Raw genomic sequence first — 20,838 nt, 5'->3', positions numbered from 1 at the left:
TCCAACCCCCTGCTCAGTGCAGGAATACAATCAAAGCAGATCTGCCAGGTGATTATCCAAGTTTTTCATGAATGCCTCCAGTCTTGGAGCACTCACCAACTCCCGAGATGGCAACTACTGTACATCACAGTAGTTAAAGGGAGCTGCTGTCTTCTCACTTGAGCTTTTACAAAATCTTCTAATAAATACTAAGATAAAATTGATATAACATGATTTGAAAATTAGTACCTTTCTAGCAAACTTGAATATTGTACAACAGTCTTAAAGAGCACTTAATACTTCCATGTGGTCTCTAGTTTATTCTTAAATCCTGCCTGCCTCCAATTACGGGCTACTTTATTTCCTCACAAGGATGCCATACATCTCTTGGGAGTAGTGCTCTTTTTAATTATAAATGACTTATTTATAAACTGCCAAGTTGCCACACTCGTATCTGATGGTGCTATATCCAATTAAAGAAAAATTTCAATATCCCTGTGGAAATGATATAATTATCTACAACATTATTCCATATGCCACAGTAATTAATGTTATTTACATTTTCAGACTGCTCCATTCTGAGAGTTGTAAAACAGTATTTATTAAAACACACATACACAAAAACATGTAAATACAGAACATGTAAACATGTAAATACAGAATGCCTTTCTAGCAATCAGAGCTTAATTCTGACTGAACTAGTACTAAACCAGCTTATAAATGCAAATAGGACAAGTTTTAATTGTTAGGTTAATCAAGCTTAGTTAATGAATCAGTGACAGTCTATTTTAATCAGTAAAAGCATGTTTTAATTGGTCGGATTATGAGGTAAGTAAGGGCACACTTGTCTATTTTTGAGGCTATTCAAATTCTAGTAGTTACCTTGATAAGAAATGTAAGAAAAATTAGTAAAGAGTGTTTTTCTTCCCAACAATATGTAACAATTTTTATTTATTACATTGTTTCCTAAACTGCCGCAATAGCTGAAGCACAATTTGGTGAGGATAAAAGGGAAAAAATTGAAGCCACATTTTGCTTAACCTCAGGAGACTTTTAGACTGTGTTAATAACAAGTACCACCCATTAGTAGAGCAGCCCACCATACATGTAACTTTCTGAATGTTCCTTCTTGTCAAACAAGCTCAACCTGACATCACTGAGGCATTGGAAGAACTGACAGACAAATATTTCCAGGGAAGTAAGGTTCTTTAGGCTCACAGGACCCTTACATATATGGAGTGTGACAAATCTGGGTAGAGTGGGCGGCATATAAATTAAATAAATGAATAAAATAAATAAATCAGCAGTTCTTTCACATATCTGTAATCTAATGTAGGAATTCCCTGTTGATTAATATTTATATTATTTTGTCCTGCTTCAATGGGTATGTTTGGCTATCACAGTAAACTAGACTCCCTACCTTTGGTCTGTTACAATATACAATGTTCAAACCAGGAACCCTGGCTTGTTAACTACTAACAAGCCAGAATCATAAGGCAAGCAGATCCCCTGGCATCTTGCTTGTCAGGAAAGGAACAAACCAGATTCTAAGCTCTGACATCATACTAAGGGCAATATGAGCAGAGAGTTCTGTCTCAAGAGAAAGTGATCAAGCAGCATACAATAGCACACTTCCTTGTTTGGGATAAGCCATAGCTTTTAAAAATTCTGGCTTTTAGTCATGTGCAAACTAGGCCAATATCTTCAGAGGACACCTATATCAAAATGATGTCAATATGCAAAGCATTAATTATAATCTATTAATCAACCAGTTAGAATGAAGAGTATACATCAAGTAGAAGTGCTCTAATGGGCAACAACTGTAATAATGAACAGTGTGCTGTTCACCAATATAGTGCATCACTATTTGCTTATTTATAATGAACTCTTAACGCCTAGACTTCAAAACCATTTTCCCAGGTTGTCATACAAGCACAATTGTTATGCAATTATATAATTGTCCGAAACACTGTTCAGTGTATTGTAAAATCTGAAGATCAAAAGCATGCTCCCTTTTGCAGCTCTCTTAATCCTGCATATCACAGTGCAATCTTACAGGTAAACGCAGATGAGCTCCAGCATTAGAGACAGCAAAAATTATAAAGCTCTGCTGCTGCTATTTTTCTTTTATGGGTCTTCCTTTTATTTGAAAATTAGTTCTCTCTCATTGGTTTCAATGGGAAGTAATTCACATAAACCAGCTCTACAGTATTGCCTCTTTCAATGTGTCCTCAACGCATGCCCAGAACACATCTTCCTGCCTGTCAGTGGAGATACATCAGCTGTGGAGGTTTCCTCAATGGTTGCAGTAAGCTGGGTCACCCCTTCTAATAACAGTCCTCAGTTTCTACTTGGAAGAGATTTAAAATTACCTTTTGACATTGAGAAGCCCATTCATGGTTCCTGGGATTACACCTTAAGTTGGAAGTAAATTCATACTATTTTATTTGAACTACGTGTATTTTAAAAGAAAGATAATACCTACAATTCTGCAAGCAATAAAATTCAAGTAGCCAACATACCTGACTGAATACATCAGGATATAAGGGTAACACACCTTTAGGATCTGGAATATGCCTTCCATACTGATAAAAACTATACAATAACTAGGGGTGGACTGCAGTTTGAACAGGGGAGGGAGCTCAAACTAAAATTCAGCAGGGAGGCCCCTCTCTGTCAGTCATTTTGATAAGTATAGAAAGAATAAGCAGGGCTGCATGAAAACATTACATTTTATAAAAATATGTGGTAAGAAACTTACAGTGTTTAATGCCACATGTTCTTTATCTTTTGTTATGCGAACACAATGTCCCTGATGAGGTTTAGCCCTCTAACAATGCAGATATAGAAGTAGCTATATTGACAATGCAGATTTATTTCAGTACCTTTAAAACATCAGGCAACATTTTCTGCAGTTTCTTCTCTCCTATGATATAAAAGCACTGTTGAAGCATCTCTTTCTTGTCTGTGATGTAGAAACTAACTGGCTTTAATTGTACACTAAGATCTAGTCCACCTTCTTCTATGTCACTGGGTTCTTCTCCCACATCATCCTTTTCCAGAACTTGTGCAGTGAATTTTGGTTCCTAAAATATGACAAAGAAAATTATTTCACTTGCACACCAATGAAAAACATGCTTAATTATGCAGTAATTTCAGCAATTAAGCTTTGATTGTGGAACTGACAACACAATCCTAAATCTTTTTACACAGAAACAGAAGCGAAAGAGTTAAATTTGACTTACCCCTGAGTAGATGGGCACAGAATTGCAACTTGAGGCAACAATTCTTACATAACTTACTGCTACTCCGTAAGTTCAACAAATGCACTAAGAACTGCTGGATAGCTCCATGGTACAGGCAGAGCCAGAGGTTGGGAGTTCAATTCCCCACTGTGCCTCCTTCATAGGGGCTGGATTCGATGATTCATAGAGTCCCTTCCAGCTCTGCAGTTCTAAGATGATGGTGATTAGCATTTTAATCCTACAATTTTTGTGAATTGCAAGCCTTGTTTGCTTCTGCCATCTCCAAGAGAATGAAACAGAAATACCTGAAAAGTGGTGTGCACAATAAGGGGCCCCTAGGGTGTGGACCTAAGAGGGCATTTTGTTCTTCAACAAAATTACTTCATTCTAGAAATTCTTCCTCTCCACAGCCTATAATACCATCTCCTGTCACTAGGTGAAGACCTCCCTAAAGAGGAGAAAAGTTGTTGCAGGCCAACCCTGGCACACGCCTTTTTACAAAAGTTCTCCAGACAACTCTGAACTGAAAGCAAAGTGGGGCAAACAACATGCTGAACCCAATTGCTGCTTCCCAGTGCAGGGCCTCTTGGCTTTTTGAAAAGTTAAAAAAGACTGGGAGAGAAGTGTGAGCTGCAGGGTAAGTGGAGAAGCAATGAGTAAGCAAACCAAGAAAGCTGAATGAGTGTTAAGGTAAAAAGACCACTGACGTAGCAAAAAAGTACCAAGGGAGTGGACAAGAGAAAGACCTTTGGGAGGGAAAAAAAGATCACCTTAAGCGGTAAGGAGAGAGTACAAAGTGCACCACAGAAGTTGGATAGGTGAGTGCCAGCTTTGGAATCACTGAGGCAGAGATAAAGAAGTTTTTAGGCTGGGTGAAGCCAGTTGTTTGCTTCATTGAAGCTCTTCCTCAACTGAAAGTTCACAAGGTCAACAAAGAAAGAACATGAAAGAAGGGCAACAAGACAAATAATGATGGTTGTTGTGGGTTTTTCGGGCTCTTTGGCCATGTTCTGAAGGTTGTTCTTCAGGATATGATGGATCTTCATTTTGGTTGAACAAAGCAATTATTTTACATTATTTTCATAAGATTTCCAACTGAACCACTTGTATCACTTTTTAAAAAAATTATGAAACTTTTTTTACATTTTGGGACACCACTCTTTAAATGCAAAGGTGTGGGAGAAGATTAACAAAAACCAATGTTTTCCCAACACTATCACAATTCCATTAAAAGAGAAAATAAGGGTCCAAGAATACGGCAAGTATTCCTTCCAAATCCTCAAAAGCTGAAGTTAAAAAGAAATTAGGTCTTTTTTTTAATAATATAGTGCCACCTAAGGACACTGTCCTTCATCAGTAATAAGAAGGTAGGTCCCTACCATAAAGTGCTTATAGTATAGACAACAATACAGTACAGAGAGTCAACCAAGAATTGAGGCAGAAATGCAGGCAGCAAAAAAAAAAAAAAAAAAAAAAAAAAAAAGGGGGGGGAGAGTATGTAACTGATATTGAGTCTTTAAATTCACACAATACGGAGATTATGGGATTGTGTCACTTTTTGCATCTGTACTGATTTTGTGGCAGGAAGAAGAAAGGAAGAGAGGTGTGTTCTGGCGAAGAAGGAAGAAAGGAGTCATTTGTGGGAGCAGACCTTTGAATACAGTAAAACTGCAAGTGAAAATCACACAGTAACTGGCTTTTACTGCAAAAAGCAAAGTAGGTTTGAGTAAGGCTAGGAAAAGTTTTGAAAGTAAAGAAGATATGTCTATGCATTATTTCAAAGCAGGCAGGAACTCAGTGTAGATATTTCAGGAAGGACATCACATAAGCAGAATCATAATTTAGGTGAACGATTTTTGACAGCAAACCTGAGGTGAGGGGGACTGGTGGGGGGATATGGAAGAATTGGCTACACTAGTCAAGGAAAAAGATCAGAAACCGATCCAGTTTTGCTTTAGTGCTACTCAGTGAGAAACATATTTTTGTATTGTCTTCAAGGGAAAAAGTGACATGTTTAGAGGAATGAATAAGCAAGGCAACGATCAATGAGCCATTAAAGAATATGTCAAGGCTACATACTACTCAATACAGTGGGGAATAGTAATAGAGAGAAGGAAGCTTAAAAAGAAAGATAGGAAGTTTGGATCTCCTGGACTTGGAGTAGTATCTTGCAACTGCAGAGCTGGATGGGACCCTATGGATCATCAAATCCAGCCCCTGTCAATGAGGCACAGTGGAAAATCAAATTCCAAACCTTTGGCTCCACAGCCAGATACCTAAACCACTGACTGTGTTGCTAACAGTAATAAAACATCTGTGAAGATTACCAATAAGACATTGGAAGACCAAGGACTAGATGAGGGCAAAAGTTCCTGGACCAAGAGGGGGTCAAGAGTAATCAGTACTGTATATACTGTAGTTAGTAATGCTAGGGGATTTCATTAGGTCACCTGGAACTCTGTGAGTTGTCTTTCAAAACACATGATCAGGAATAAAATGATCCTAAGAATAACACAGGCACATTTTATGGTGCTGTCCTCAAAACCCTATTGTGCAACTTTTCCTGCACACAGGGCTGTATTAATCCATGGCTGGGCTTTCAGGTATTTAGGACCCCCTCTGCCGCTTTAATCTTTCACCCCACTACAGCTGTCAGCCCTAGGGTGCCTCAGCAAAAATAAAAAACCAAACCAGAGCAGCCCCTAGTCCCTGCCAGAACCCTAGTCTTCAGCCTAGACAGCCTTATGAATAATAGGGCCTTGCCTGCACAACTCCAAGTTTGGCCTTGGAGTTCAGAACGAAGCAGGACAAAGGCTAATAGAGTTTTGTCAAGAGAATAAGCTGGTCATCACAAACACTCTTTTCCAACAACACAAGAGGCGACTCTATACATGGAAATCACCAGATGGGCAATATCGAAATCAGATTGATTATATTCTCTGCAGCCAAAGATGGAGAAGCTCTATACAGTCAGCAAAAACAAGACCTGGAGCTGACTGCGGTTCTGATCATCAGCTTCTCATAGCAAAATTCAAGCTTAGACTGAAGAGATTAGGAAAAACCACTAGGCCACTCAGGTATAATCTAAACCAAATCCCTTATGAATACACAGTGGAAGTAAAGAACAGATTTAAGGAACTAGATTTGGTGGACAGAGTGCCTGAAGAACTTTGGATAGAGGCTCGTAACATTGTCCAGGAGGCAGCAACGAAAACCATCCCAAAGAAAAGGAAATGCAAGAAAGCAAAGTGGCTGTCCAACGAGGCCTTAGAAATAGCAGAGAGGAGAAGGGAAGCAAAATGCAAGGGAGATAGGGAAAGTTACAGAAACTTGAATTCAGACTTCCAAAGAATAGCAAGGAGAGACAAGAGGGCCTTCGTAAATGAACAATGCAAAGAAATAGAGGAAGATAACAGAAAAGGAAAGACCAGAGATCTGTTCAGGAAAATTGGACATATTAGAGGAACATTTTGCGCAAAGATGAACATGATAAAAGACAAAAATGGGAGGGACCTAACAGAAGCAGAAGACGTCAAGAAGAGGTGGCAAGAATACACGGAGGAATTATATCAGAAAGATGTGGATATCCCGGACAACCCAGACAATGTAGTTGCTGACCTTGAGCCAGACATCCTGGAGAGCGAAGTCATGTGGGCCTTAGAAAGCCTGGCTAACAACAAGGCCAGTGGAGGTGATGGCATTCCAGTTGAACTATTTAAAATCTTGAAAGATGATGCTGTTAAGGTGCTACATTCAATATGCCAGCAAGTTTGGAAAACTCAAAAGTGGCCAGAGGATTGGAAAAGATCAGTCTACATCCCAATCCCAAAGAAAGGCAGTGCCAAAGAATGCTCCAACTACCGTACAATTGCACTCATTTCACACGCTAGCAAGGTTATGCTCAAAATCCTACAAGGTAGGCTTCAGCAGTATGTGGACCGAGAACTCCCAGAAGTACAAGCTGGATTCCGAAGAGGCAGAGGAACTCGAGACCAAATTGCTAACTTGCGCTGGATTATGGAGAAAGCCAGAGAGTTCCAGAAAAATATCTACTTCTGCTTCATTGACTATGCGAAAGCCTTTGACTGTGTGGACCACAGCAAACTAATTCAAGTTCTTAAAGAAATGGGAGTGCCTGACCACTTTATCTGTCTCCTGAGAAACCTATATGTGGGACAGGAAGCAACAGTTAGAACTGGTCATGGAACAACTGAGTGGTTCAAAATTGGGAAAGGAGTACGGCAAGGCTGTATATTGTCCCCCAGCTTATTTAACTTATATGCAGAATACATCATGCGGAAGGCTGGACTGGAAGAAACCCAAGCCGGAATTAAGATTGCCGGAAGAAATATCAACAACCTCAGATATGCAGATGATACCACTCTGATGGCAGAAAGTGAGGAGGAATTAAAGAACCTTGTAATGAGAGTGAAAGAGGAGAGTGCAAAAAACGGTCTGAAACTCAACATCAAAAAAACTAAGATCATGGCCACTGGTCCCATCACCTCCTGGGAAATAGAAGGGGAAGATATGGAGGCAGTGTCAAATTTTATCTTCCTGGGCTCCATGATCACTGCAGATGGAGACAGCAGCCCTGAAATTAAAAGGCGCCTTCTTCTTGGGAGGAAAGCGATGACAAATCTGGACAGCATCTTGAAAAGCAGAGACATCACCTTGCCAACAAAAGTCCGAATAGTCAAAGCTATGGTTTTTCCTCTCGTGATGTATGGAAGTGAGAGCTGGACCATAAAGAAAGCAGACCGCCGAAGAATTGATGCCTTTGAATTGTGGTGCTGGAGGAGGCTCTTGAGAATCCCCTGGACTGCAAGGAGAACAAACCTATCAGTTCTAAAGGAAATCAACCCTGAGTGCTCACTGGAAGGACAGATCCTGAAGCTGAGGCTCCAGTACTTTGGCCATCTAATGAGAAGAAAAGACTCCCTGGAAAAGACCCTGATGTTGGGAAAGTGTGATGGCAAGAGGAGAAGGGGACGACCGAGGATGAGATGGCTGGACAGTGTCTGCGAAGCAACCAACATGAACCTGACACAACTCCGGGATGCAGTAGAAGACAGGAGGGCCTGGCGTGCTCTGGTCCATGGGGTCACGAAGAGTCGGACACGACTAAACGACTAAACACACACGCCTGCACAACTGGCACGATGTCATTGTCAGCGCCACAGTTCCACTGGTTAAAAGCTTCCTTTTTTAAAAACTCTAGGGTGTGTGCAATCCACACATAACGTGATTAAACTGCGTGTAAACTATAACCGAAAAAGGAATACTGTAATTTAATCAGCAACAATCTCCCCCTAACATCATTCCCAGGTGTTACTTGTCATCAAGACATTTCCGATTTATGGAAACCCTAACAGTTTCCAATGAAGTTCAGATATTTAAGTTTACCAGTACCACCCCCGACAATGAGGGGGGGGGGGTTAGCATGGGTTTACCAGTACCGCCCCCCCCACATTACCACGGAAGGATCTGAACCCAGGTCTCCTGCATTCTCACCCGCCACTCTTATCCACTACTACACTTGTTCTCCTGATTCGAGAGGAACTCCTAATTTCTCTCTCATCGCTGACTGTCTTCGCTGGGCTGGAGGACAACTGCAACGAGACCTGGAAGGCCACCCATCCCTCCACGTTGCCCCGCATGCTGGACGGAGCTCTTGCGGCGTCCCCTCCGACCGGCCGTTCCTCCTCATACCTCGTTAACGCCATGAAGCGATTCCGTGCTCCGCCGTTTCCTTTCGCTGCCGCCCCCGCCGCCGCCACCACCACCTTCCTCTGGGCAGCCTAAGCGAGAGCGGTGCCGCTTCTTCTCTTTGGGCAGCTTGCGCCCCGTCATCCCGTCCCTTTCTGAAAGGGCGAGGCCTCTCCTCACGAACCTTTGAATTAAATAAATAATAACCGGGTTTTTTAAACCGCCCTCCCGGCGACGGGATTGTTTCTCGTCGCCGGACTTCGTGTCGCGGCTTAAACGCGTCACCGCCGGCGCTCCGCCAATGCGGGACTTGGAGTCGCCGAGGGATTCGGGGGCTGGGCGGAAGGCGGCCGGTCCGGCTGATGTGGGAGGTGGGTGGGCTTGGTCTTCCCCGGAGATGGTCGTGAGACCCTGGCGTTAAAGCACACATGAGCAGGCCGGGATTTTGCTGCATCGGTAACCGAAGTCGCAACGAAAAGAGGAACTTCCTGTTGCTTCTGACTCTGATCTTGTTTCGTATGGGGGAAATGCGGAATTAAAACGAATTTAGCTTTTTCTTGGGGGGGATCAGCGTGGGTAATCCGTAAACTGCAGGTTAGGAGACGAGGATTGCCTCAGAAACTGTCCAGCCCTGCTGTGTAGGCCGTGATTCCTCCTGCAGATCTGGGGTGGAGCTGATGTCGGTTTGCATTACGGACCATAGAAAGTCATCCACCAAAACAACCTTCGGGTTGCCAGCGAAGATCGAACATAAAGCGTGCCTTTCCTCTCTTAACTCAAATCCAGATCCCGGCCTTGCTGGGTTGAAAAATAATAAGTGTTCAAATGAGCTATTAGCATCCCATTGTTCTAAACCAGGAGTCAGGGAACTTTTTTACCCTTTACCCCCAAAAAATGTATATACACTGCCATCACCCTCTTGATTTGAAAGGAAGGAAATCATATATTATTTGAATTCAAAATCTTATTGAATCTACACAGGCTGTGTACCGAACTAGCAGGATATATCATCAGTATCAGTGGCTACCAGGCTAGTATACCGAACTAGCAGGATGCACCAAATTTAATAAAGATGTGCACTATTTTTGCTGGAATACATTGCACACCAGCGATGGGGTGGTATAGGGAGTAGTAAGGTGTCCAACGTGCCTAGCAAATTGCATTAAATTTTTGCTAGCTCACAGAGAATTTAATAATCATCAATGGCTGGCAGAGTGGTGCTAGAAATGACATGCCTGTTAGAGACAGCCAAGGCCGGGGGGGGGGGTTCCTACCACTTTAATCACTCTATGTGTAGTGTGCAAGAAGGAACAAACCAGGCTAAAGGTCATGTTACCCACCCTGGTGCCACAGCCCAACATCAAAGGATCAGTGCACTATTTTTTATTGTAATCTATGGAAAACTCAATAGTGGCCAGAGGATTGGAAAAGATCAGTCTACATCCCAATTCCAAAAAAGGACACTGCCAAAGAATGCTCCAACTAACGTACAATTGCACTCATTTCACACCCTAGCAAGGTTATGCTCAAAATGCTACAAGGCAGACTTCAGCAGTATGTGGACTGAGAACTCCCAGATGTACAAGCTGAATTTTGAAGGGGTAGAGGAATTAGAGATCAAATTGCTAACGCGCTGGATTATGGAGAAAGCCAGAGAGTTCCAGAAAAACATCTACTTCTGCTTCATTGACTACACAAAAGCCTTTTACTGTGTGGACCACAACAAACTATGGCAAGTTCTTAAAGAAATGGGAGTGCCTGATCACCTTATCTATCTCCTGAGAAATCTGTATGTGGGACAAGAAGCAACAGAACGATATGGAACAACTGATTGGTTCAAAATTGGGAAAGGAGTACGACAAGGCTGTACACTTTCTCCCTGCTTATTTAACTTATATGCAGAATACATCATTCAAAAGGCTGGACTGGATGAATCCGAAGGCAGAATTAAGATTGCCGGAAGAAATAACAACCTCGGATATGCAGATTATACCACTCTGATGGCAGAAAGTGAGGAGGAATTAAAGAACCTTTTAATGAGGGTGAAAGAGGAGAGCACCAAAAATGGTCTGAAGCTGAACATAAAAAAAAAAAAAAAACTAAGCTCATGGCCACTGGTCCCATCACCTCCTGGCAAATAGAAGGGGAAGATATGGAGGCAGTGACAGGTTTTACTTTCTTGGGCTCCATGATCACTGCAGATGGGGACAGCAGCCACAAAATTAAAAGACACCTGCTTCTTGGAAGGAAAGCAATGACAAACCTAGACAGCATCTTAAAAAGCAGAGACCTCACCTTGCCGACAAAAGTCCGCATAGTCAAAGCTATGTTTATTCCAGTAGTGATGTATGGAAGTGAGAGCTGGACCATAAAGAAGGCTGACCGCCAAAGAATTGATGCCTTTGAATTGTGGTGCTGGAGGAGGCTCTTGAGAGTCCCCTGGACTGGAAGGAGAACAAACCTATCAATTCTAAAGGAAATCACCCCTGAGTGCTTACTGGAAGGACAGATCCTAAAGCTGAGGCTCCAATACTTTGGCCATCTCATGAGAAGAGAATACTCCCTGGAAAAGACCCTGATGTTGGGAAAGTGTGAAGGCTCTGCTCATTACCCCCAGGATTTTCCTTTTTACCCCATTTGGGGTAATTTACCCCTGTACCCCGACCACAACCAGTTGTCCACCCAGGAACACCAGAAACTGATACTTCCGGAGCTCAGTGCCTCAGCTAATTTTAAAAAGACTGTTTCTTGGAGGAAAAGGCAACAGGTTTAATCAGGTAAAAAAAGTGTGCACATGGGTGCAAAGCAGGGTAGGGACCCTGAGATCAACAGGGTTCAAGTTTTTATAACGTTCTAAAAAAGAACAAAAGAACACAGCGGTTCATTGATCCTTGAGGAATATATGCATTGGTTACAATTTCTTGAATCTGAGCGAAGCAGTTACCCATGCGCAGAGCAATTTATTTCTAAGGAATGAGTTTTCCTTCCAAAGCACTTCTTTGGCATGTGCTCCCTCCTTACAGGAGAGCACAGTTAGGAAAAACATAAGCTGCTCCTTTTCGCTCATAACTCATTGCTGATGCCCAATTGCATCTAAATTAAAATCATAGTATTTAAAAGGATGAAACTTTGGTCCACAAAGCTAATGCAAAATAAAATGTTTTCAGAGATGTGGCCTTGTTTGTTTCCTTGAAAACCGACGAGATTAACCAATTGATTTCAGTGTGAGCTTTCCCTGGTGATAATCCACTTCTTAAAATATATCTTCACAGAACTGGGCTGCAATCCATGAAAGGTGATGCTGAAATCAATTAGTTGGTTTTCAAGGTGCTATAGCAATTCTGTGGGGGTTTTTATGTTTGTGTGTGGTGTGTTTTATTATTTTTTTTTGCTTCTGTTGCCAAATAGAATGCTAGTTTCTAAACAATAAAAAAATGACTTAGTTGCTTTCTCTCCAGGCAAGCTTTCCCTGAGTGACTGGCTACTTCAATGTTTTTATTGAAATGGACTGTTGTACTTTACTGCTTTGAATGTGCTTTGTCGCTGTTTGTTTTTTAGTATGGTATTTATTTTATTTTTAATGTTGTCAGTTTTAATATTGTCCTTTAATGATGTAAGCCACCTTGGGTCCTTTTAAGGAGAAAGGTAGGGTAAAAATATTTTAAATAAATAAAGTCAATAAAAAGTTCTGTGGCCCCATAAGAATTAACTAATGTATGATAGCATAACCTTTTGCATATTATCGGGCTCAAATTCCATGCTTGCTTTAGTTGTTTTCCCCCGAAATACACTCCATGGCATCCTTCAGTCTCGAAAGACTATGGTATCGTGCTCTGTATCGAGGACTTGAAACAGCATCTAGTGTGGCTGAGAAGGCCAATTCGAGAGTGACAATCCCTTCCACACTGAAGACAAATCCAGTCTCTCCCCTGTCCAGCTTCCTGATTTTGCTGCTTTTGTAACTGCCTCTTTGCCTCAGCTTGCTGGACAAGGGTCTCTTCAAATTCGGAGAGGCCATGATGCACCGCCTGCCTCCAGGCTGAACGCTCAGATGTCAAGATTTCCCATCTGTTGAGATCCATTCCTAAGGCCTTCAGATCCCGCTTGCAGATATCCTTGTATCGAAGCTGTGGTCTCCCTCTGGGGCAATTTCCCTGCGCTAATTCTCCATATAGGAGATCTTTTGGGATCCGACCATCAGCCATTCTCACGACATGCCCAAGCCAGTGTAGACGTCGCTGTTTCAGTAATGTATATATGCTAAAAATTCCAGCTCATTCTAGGACTACTCTCTTTGGAACTTTGTCCTGCCAAGTGATACCAAAAATGCATCGGAGGCAACGCATATGGAACGTGTTCAGCTTCCTTTCCTGCCATGCACAAAGGGTCCAGGACTCGCTGCAGTATAGGAGTGTGCTCAGGACACAGGCTCTATAGACCTGGATCTTGGTATATGTCGTCAGCTTCTTATTGAGCCATACTCTCTTTGTGAATCTTGAGAACATGGTAGCTGCTTTCCCAGTGCATTTATCCAGCTCGACATCTAGAGAGAGGGTGTCAGAGATTGTTGAGCCAAGGTACACAAAGTCATGAACAACCTCCAATTCTTGTGCAGAGATGGTAATGGAGGGAGGTGAGTCCACACCCTGGCCCATGACTTGTGTTTTCTTCAGGCTGATTGTTAGTCCAAAGTCTTGACAGGCCTTGCTAAAACGATTCATGAGTTGTTGGAGGTCTTCAGCAGAATAGGCAACAATGGCTGCATCATCTGCGAAGACGAAGTCCCGTATGCATTTCAGTTGGACTTTGGTCCTCACTCTCAATCTAGAGAGATTAAAGAGCTTTCCGTCTGATCTAGTCCGGAGATAGACACCTTCTGTTGCAGTTCCAAAGGCATGCTTCAGCATGACAGCAAAAAAGATCCCAAAAAGTGTTGGTGCGAGGACACAGCCCTGTTTCACTCCGCTTCAGATGTCAAAGGGATCTGATGTTGAGCCATCAAAAACTACAGTGCCTTTCATTCCCTCATGGAAGGACCTGATGATGTTAAGGAGTTGAGGTGGACATCCAATCTTGGGAAGGATTTTAAAAAGGCCATCCCTGCTAACCAAATCAAAAGCCTTTGTGAGGTCTATGAAGGCCACAAAGAGTGGCTGTTGTTGTTCCCTGCATTTCTCCTGCAACTGTCTGAGAGAGAATACCATGTCAGTGGTGGATTTATTGGCTCGAAATCCACACTGTGATTCTAGATAGACTCTGTCTGCAAGCACCTGGAGCCTCTTCAGTACGACACGGGCAAGCAGTTTCCCTACAACGCTAAGAAGAGAGATGCCACGGTAATTATTACAGTCACCCCTGTCTCCTTTGTTCTTGTACAATGTGACGATGTTTGCATCCTTCATGTCCTGTGGTACTCCACCTTCCCTCCAGACGAAAGACTTCATACAGTTCACTGGTGATGATCTCTTTACAGCACTTCAGCACTTCAACAGGGATGTCATCCTTTCCAGGTACCTTGCCGGAGGTAAGGGAATCCAAGGCTGCTTTTATTTCTGCTAAGGTTGGTTCACTGTCCAACTCTTCCAAGACAGGACAGCACTCAATGTTGTTTAATGCTTCTTCGGTTACTACATTCTCTCTGGAATATAACTCAGAGTAGTGCTGCACCCAACGGTCCATCTGCTGTGCTCGGTCCTGGATGATCACACCTGTGGCAGACTTCAAGGGAGCAGATTTCTTCTGTATTGGACCTAAAGCCTACTTGATACCATCATACATTCCTTTGATGTTACCTGTGTCCGCTGCTATCTGTATCTGAGAGCAGAGCTGAAGCCAATAATTGTTGGAACATCTCCTGGCAGCCTGTTGGACTTGGCTACGAGCATCTCGAAGAGCTTGCAAGTTGTACTCACTAGGACAGGCTTTGTATGCTGCTAGAGCTCTCCTCTTATGCTCGATGGCTGGCATCAACTCCTCCGAATGGGCTTCAAACCAGTCGGTCATCTTTTTGGTCTTCTTGCCAAAGGTTGACAAGGCGGTGTTATACACAGCATTCTTGAAATGTTCCCAACGTTCAGGTGCATTTGCATCAGCCAGACCTGGAAGGGTTTCCTGTAGCGCTTGGGCAAATTCCTCCACTTTTCTTTGATTGCAAGTCTTGCTGATGTCAATGCGTGGTCTTCCTTTTTCATGTGATAGAATCTCTTTGTTTGCAGTTTTACTTTACTACACACCAGGGAATGATCAGTATCGCAATCAGCACTCTGGTAGCTGCGTGTGATCGTTATACTAGGAAGGCTCGAACGTCTGGTGAGGATCAAATCAAGCTGATGCCAATGCTTGGATCTTGGGTGTCTCCAAGAAACTCTGTGTTGAAACTTCATATTAAAGAATGTGTTGCTGACGCAAAGACCATAATAACTGCACAACTCCAGCAAGCGTTGGCCATTTTCGTTCATCTTTCCAATGCCAAAATGGCCTAGACAAGTGGGCCAAGAGTTGTGATCAGCACCAACTCTAGCATTAAAGTCTCTGAGAATGAACAGTGGCTCTCTTTCAGGGAGTTTTTTGATAGTAGCTGCCAGATCGTCATAGAATTTGTCTTTTCACATATGCACTAATGAGGGTGACTGGTCCTGCTGATGAGTGGAGCTGCAGAGACAGAATTCTTTCGCTCCCAACAGTAGGTGGAACAATGGATCTCAGGAGAGTATTTCTGACTGCAAAGCCAACACCATATTCCCTGGTCTCATTTGATGGTTTTCCCTGCCAGAAGAATGAGAAGTTCTTTTCTTTGACAGATCCCGAGTCTGGCAATCTCGTCTCTTGCAGGGCAACAATGTCCATCTGCAGTCTACTCAGTTCCATGTCAATGACAACTGTCTTGTGCACATCGTCTATTTCCTGCAGGTCATCATGAAGGCCATAGTCAGAAAAGCCAGGGGTCATTGTCCGTACATTCCAGGTGCCCAGCTTTAGGGCAGAAGTTTTCTTACAATTGTTGCATGGTGCACGTTTATGGACCTGCTTGTCGGGTTTTACCCTAAACCCCACGCACCCCGTGAAGGTAACAGACCGTGGTGAGGTAGCACCTTACTGGCTGGGGGCTGCCCAGCTTAAGGCGGGCGGTATCTACCTAGTGAGGTGCAATGACCTCTCCCACCGTCAGAAGTAGCCCCTGGCGTCATGCTCTACGCCAATCGAGCAAAGACTTATAACTGGTAACTGCTACTTCCCATGTTGTTTCGACGCTGTATGCGAAGCTGGAGTGTTCTCTCCAGAGCATGAAGCCTGGGTAAAATAATATGGAGGATAGGCTGTTACCCAGGCAGCAAATCCCCCCTCTCCACATCACTGAAATAGTCCAGTGGAAAGGCGAGAGCCAATACAACTGGTTCCAACGATGTCGCAGGAGAACAACACGAAATGCCTCCTGGGCTCCAGCTCTGGATTTTTCCTCGAGGTTAACTCCTGAAGCCTTTTCCATCAGTGGATATAGCCACAAGGCAGTGGAGGTTTGAAATCAGAGTTTTCCCCCTTGAAAATTATTGTTTTGAAAATAGATAAAGGATTATTCTCTGAAATGTACAAAGGTTGAGTGCTGGTATCAGAGTTTCTCTGTATTCACATGACAAAGCTTTTTTCAATAAAAACAGTGACAGTGACATAATCCTCGACTACCCGCTTTTGTGTACTTTTCTGATATCTAATTTCTTTTTGTTGTTGTTTGTTGTCAAGACAAAGTATTGTATATAACTAGGGTACAGTGGTGTCTTGAGTTGCAAACTTAATTCATTCATTCTCAAAGCACCATTTCTCATAGGAATAAATTGAAACGCGATTAATCCGTTCCAGCCTTTTTTAAAGGTTAAAAAAAGAGCAGGAAAGGTGGGAGGGAGGGAACAGTGGGGAAAAGAGGAAATAAAGAAGGCCATCACTGGGGTACACAGACCCCCCTCAGACAAAGGGTTGTGCTTTTAGGCACAGAAAGAGAGAGGATAGAGAAAGAGAAGAAAATTGGGGGGAGGGGGAAGAGTTTGGAGTGTAATACAAAAAAAAATTCCAGAAGGGAATAAAAATAGGGACTAATGCAAAAGCGGTTAATCCATCCACTAGGGGGGAGATTTTTTTAACCTAAAATAACCTCTAAGGTTAAAAAAAGGGTAGGAAGGGAGGGAGGAAGGGAAGGCACAATGGGGAAAAGAGGCCTTTTTGTGGTTGTATCTCAAAGCACCTGTTGCAAATCAATGCAAAATGTTGCGACTGGAGCTGGTTGTAACTCAAATTGGTTGCAAGTCAAGACAGTGTAAGTCGAGGCACCACTGTACTTCTCATTAAATGCACTTCTGCAGTCATTGTTACCTAATTGGAAGCTGTTGTATCATTTAGCACAGAAAACCCACAAAATAGCACCAGAAGACACTCTGACAAAGGACTGGTTTCAAAAATATCTTTCATTTTCTTAGGGGAGAGGTGGAGAGAAGCTTTTTAAAAAGAGGTGGCTTTTAAAAGTACAGTGTGTACACGAATCTCGGTAAGCTCTGTACTTCTTTCTGATTAACAGAGAAAGTGGGGAGAGACTAAAGTTGGTAGGACAGAGGTGCTGAAATGCAAGTCTGGAAAGAGCTGTATTTTTAAATGTTGTGCATAAAAATAGGGTTGTAGCAGGTGTGGTGGCACTGCGGGCTAAACCGCAGAAACCTCTGTGCTGCAGGGTAGGAAGACCAGCAGTCGTAAGATTGAATCCACCCGACAGAGTGAGCTCCCGTTGTTTTGTCCCAGCTCCTCGCCAACTTAGCAGTTCGAAAGCATGCAAATGCGAGTAGATGAATAGGTACCACCTCGGTGGGAAGGTAAAATGGCGTTCCCTAGTCACGCTGGCCACATGGCAACGAAAACTGTCTTCGGACAAGCGCTGGCTCTACGGCTTGAAAATGGGATGAGCACCACCCCCTAGGGTCAGACACTAGATTAAGAATGTCGAGGGGAACCTTTACCTTTTTAGGTATGGTGTACAAGAGTGAGGAAGAACATTGACAGTGAAGCCCTCTTTTCCTTTAAGTTGCAGAGAAACTGCTATCTTTCTTAAGAAACTGCTATCTTTTGTCCCCTTCTTAGGGGAACGTCTTGCAAAAAACAAAACAAAAAAACAGAAATTTTTTTCCTATCAACATCATCACATAATCCTGATGGTCTGGAGTTCGTACTGTAGCCTGTATTTGATACAACCCCCCCCAGTGGGGAGAGTCCATACTGAAAACACTAATATTCCCTACCATTTAATGTGTTGGGGTTTGCTTGAATCTAAATGCTCCTCAATTCCATTCACACTCCAGCATCCTCTCTTCTTCCCTTCCTTTTCACAGGTCTTTCTCTTTTCACCTCAATATTCAGCCTATACCAGCAGAAGCCATTTTGTCCCTCTCAATCTATGGTATTTTTCTTTACTATTCCACTGTTTTTATCTCCATCCACTTGATGCTCACTGTCTTTAACTGACCCAACTCCACTCCCTACCCTACAACTGGCATTATGATTTTCTTCTTTTTAGAATAATCATATCCTTGTTCTCCAAATCCCGACACATTTTCAAGTTACACAAATGGTTCATTATGCTGCAGATGATAAAAGGTTTGTTCTCACATGTACATCTGTGCATACCAATTTCCCACTCAAAAACAATTTCAAAGTGGCTGTTAAGGATAAAGGCTGGGGTCTCCTGGATTCTTTGCTTGTTATGCAGGGATATACAACTGGCAGCCGAAGGTAGTTTGTGCACTCCCATGACCCCTTTACTGCCTTTTCCTCTCACAGAACCGTTTTGCTTTTCATGAGCTGAGCTGCAGAAATAAAGATATTTCATAGCCTTCCCATGAATGGAGGTTCCACAAACTTCGGAGTCTTGGTTGAAGCATCCAAAATTACCTAATTACACCAGGTGGAAATGAGCCAGATGGAAGACCAACATTTAGGCTTAGCAACTCACAGCTAGATGGTCTCTAGGCATAGTCTACAACCATCTTCAGTAGTTTTTATACTTGAGGCTTTATCTTATCTGTAAAATGGAAACAATACTTCTAACCAGACTCTGACTTATACATTAGGAAAAGCACCTTCTGTACTGAAAAACTACTTTTAAGATGTTGATTAACGATACTACTGAATAGCAATGACATAACAAAATAATGCCTCTTCAGAGTTTCATCTGAGAAAGGAACTGGATTCCCAGGAATCAGTCTCGCTGGAAGCAGAATCTACAGAAGATGCCTCCCCGAAAATTATGACTCCCAGGAAGTACCTTAGCAACTCCTCTCTCCTTTTCACAGCAACAAGAAGCAAGGCAGCAGAAGCAGATAGTGCAGGTAAATGACTTAAAAGCCCTTCAGGGAGACAAAACAGGCATGCAAATTTGGGTTTCTGGGCTTTAATTCCCAGAATTTTTGTAGAATTCTAGGAACTGCAGTTATAAAAATAGAAAAGAGCACACCTCTAGTAACTATAGTGAGTAGAACTCTTGTTCACAGAATCCATGGGAACATAACTGGTTGGATTCACTGTAAAAAGCAGATCAGTTCTAGCTGAATCTCCAAGAAAACCACATGTAGAAGGAATGACGACTGCCTGTACCTTGAAGGATGAAGTCCTGCTTACTACAAGGTAGTACAGTTAAATGGGGCCCCACAGAGTGCTATTATGCTGCTGAAATTTCCTCCTGGGAAGCATATCACAGGATCACAACTGCCTCTTGCAGTGGGGATTGCTAACAAATCTTACCGTAGCACACTGAAGTTTGGCAAAGCACATCCCAAGGAAAGACATTTCCCAAAATGAAATTAGTACATTCTGATCTCAAATACTTATTTGCATACTTAGTATTGCAGCTATATTTCTAAATGTATAAGAACAAAGGATAAACACAGTAGCTACATGTTTCTGATAAGGAACTAAGAAATAATGCTGACATTTAGGTATAACGAATTAGACTTTAGAATTAACATCTCATCAATATAAATGAGACAGCTCGCAGTCTTTCAGCATTATTATTGCAATCTGGCTGGCTAAAGATAACTTCCCAATGTTGAAAGAAGCGTAGTGTTATCACTGAATCCAGAGGACAACACCATATGTATTCTGAAAGAACATTTTACAGGAAAAGAACAACAAAAAAGGGAAAGCCCATAGCACACCTAAACACAGAAAACACATTGCTGCTGTTACCCTAATATGAATCCTTTCTTCCTATAATTAGATGAAGAAAACTGAAGAATCTCTCTAAAGGTTTTTGCAGTATCTTCAATTTCAAGGAATGAGGAGCATTTTTAGGTAGAGCACTATACAATGCGAAAGCTAGAACAGCAGCCAGCACCTCCGCTTGCTGGAGGAATAAGCAGTAATGCTGACCTAATTCAGGAATGGGTACCTTACGAGCCTTCAGATGCCATAGAACTACAATTCTCATCATGCCTTACCTTTGGCTATATTGACTAGAACTGACAAAGACCAGCAACATCTATAGAACAAGCTGCCCACTGCCCATCAAAATATAATATTCATTGTTGTACTTTTCTTCTAAAATAATAAAAAGTTCCAGAGAAAAACAAAGTTTCTTATAAGTGGCCTATATCCTCTGCGTTTCCGCAGATTCTGGCATACCCCTTAAATTTGCTCTGTGTGGTCACCCAACAAGGACAGATTTGGAGAACCCGAGGAGGAAACAGGATATCCATTTAACAAACATTGTCTGTTTCCGTAGTTAGATACAGCTCAGTGAATGAAGCTTACATTCTTTATTTCTGCTTTTACTTTTATTCTTTTCATTCAGATGACACCAAAGATAAACTGCACAGTAGGATCTCATGCGTCTTAGCTCTGAAGAACACCACATACCAGATCACCACATACCAGA

The 20,838-nt window shown here is 42.4% G+C and overlaps 1 protein-coding gene across 1 annotated transcript in view; it reads right to left on the bottom strand.

Moving 5' to 3' along the window:
- Positions 1-9,230, bottom strand: part of CAAP1 (caspase activity and apoptosis inhibitor 1) — a 50,234-nt gene extending 41,004 nt beyond the window's left edge. The window contains exons 1-2 of the mRNA XM_072992040.2: positions 8,937-9,230; positions 2,865-3,065 (exon numbers count right to left, since the gene is read on the bottom strand). Of these exons, the coding sequence (XP_072848141.2) occupies positions 2,865-3,065; positions 8,937-9,077 (342 nt within the window). The 5' untranslated portion in view covers positions 9,078-9,230. The remainder of the gene's footprint in view (positions 1-2,864; positions 3,066-8,936) is intronic.
- Positions 9,231-20,838: the final 11,608 nt, after the last annotated feature.

This window comes from Pogona vitticeps, chromosome 2 (assembly GCF_051106095.1).
Source record: "Pogona vitticeps strain Pit_001003342236 chromosome 2, PviZW2.1, whole genome shotgun sequence".
In the NCBI taxonomy this organism is placed as follows: Eukaryota; Metazoa; Chordata; class Lepidosauria; order Squamata; family Agamidae; genus Pogona; species Pogona vitticeps.
The sequence above is the reverse complement of the archived record's forward strand: the minus strand, read 5'-3'. Positions and strand labels throughout refer to the sequence as shown.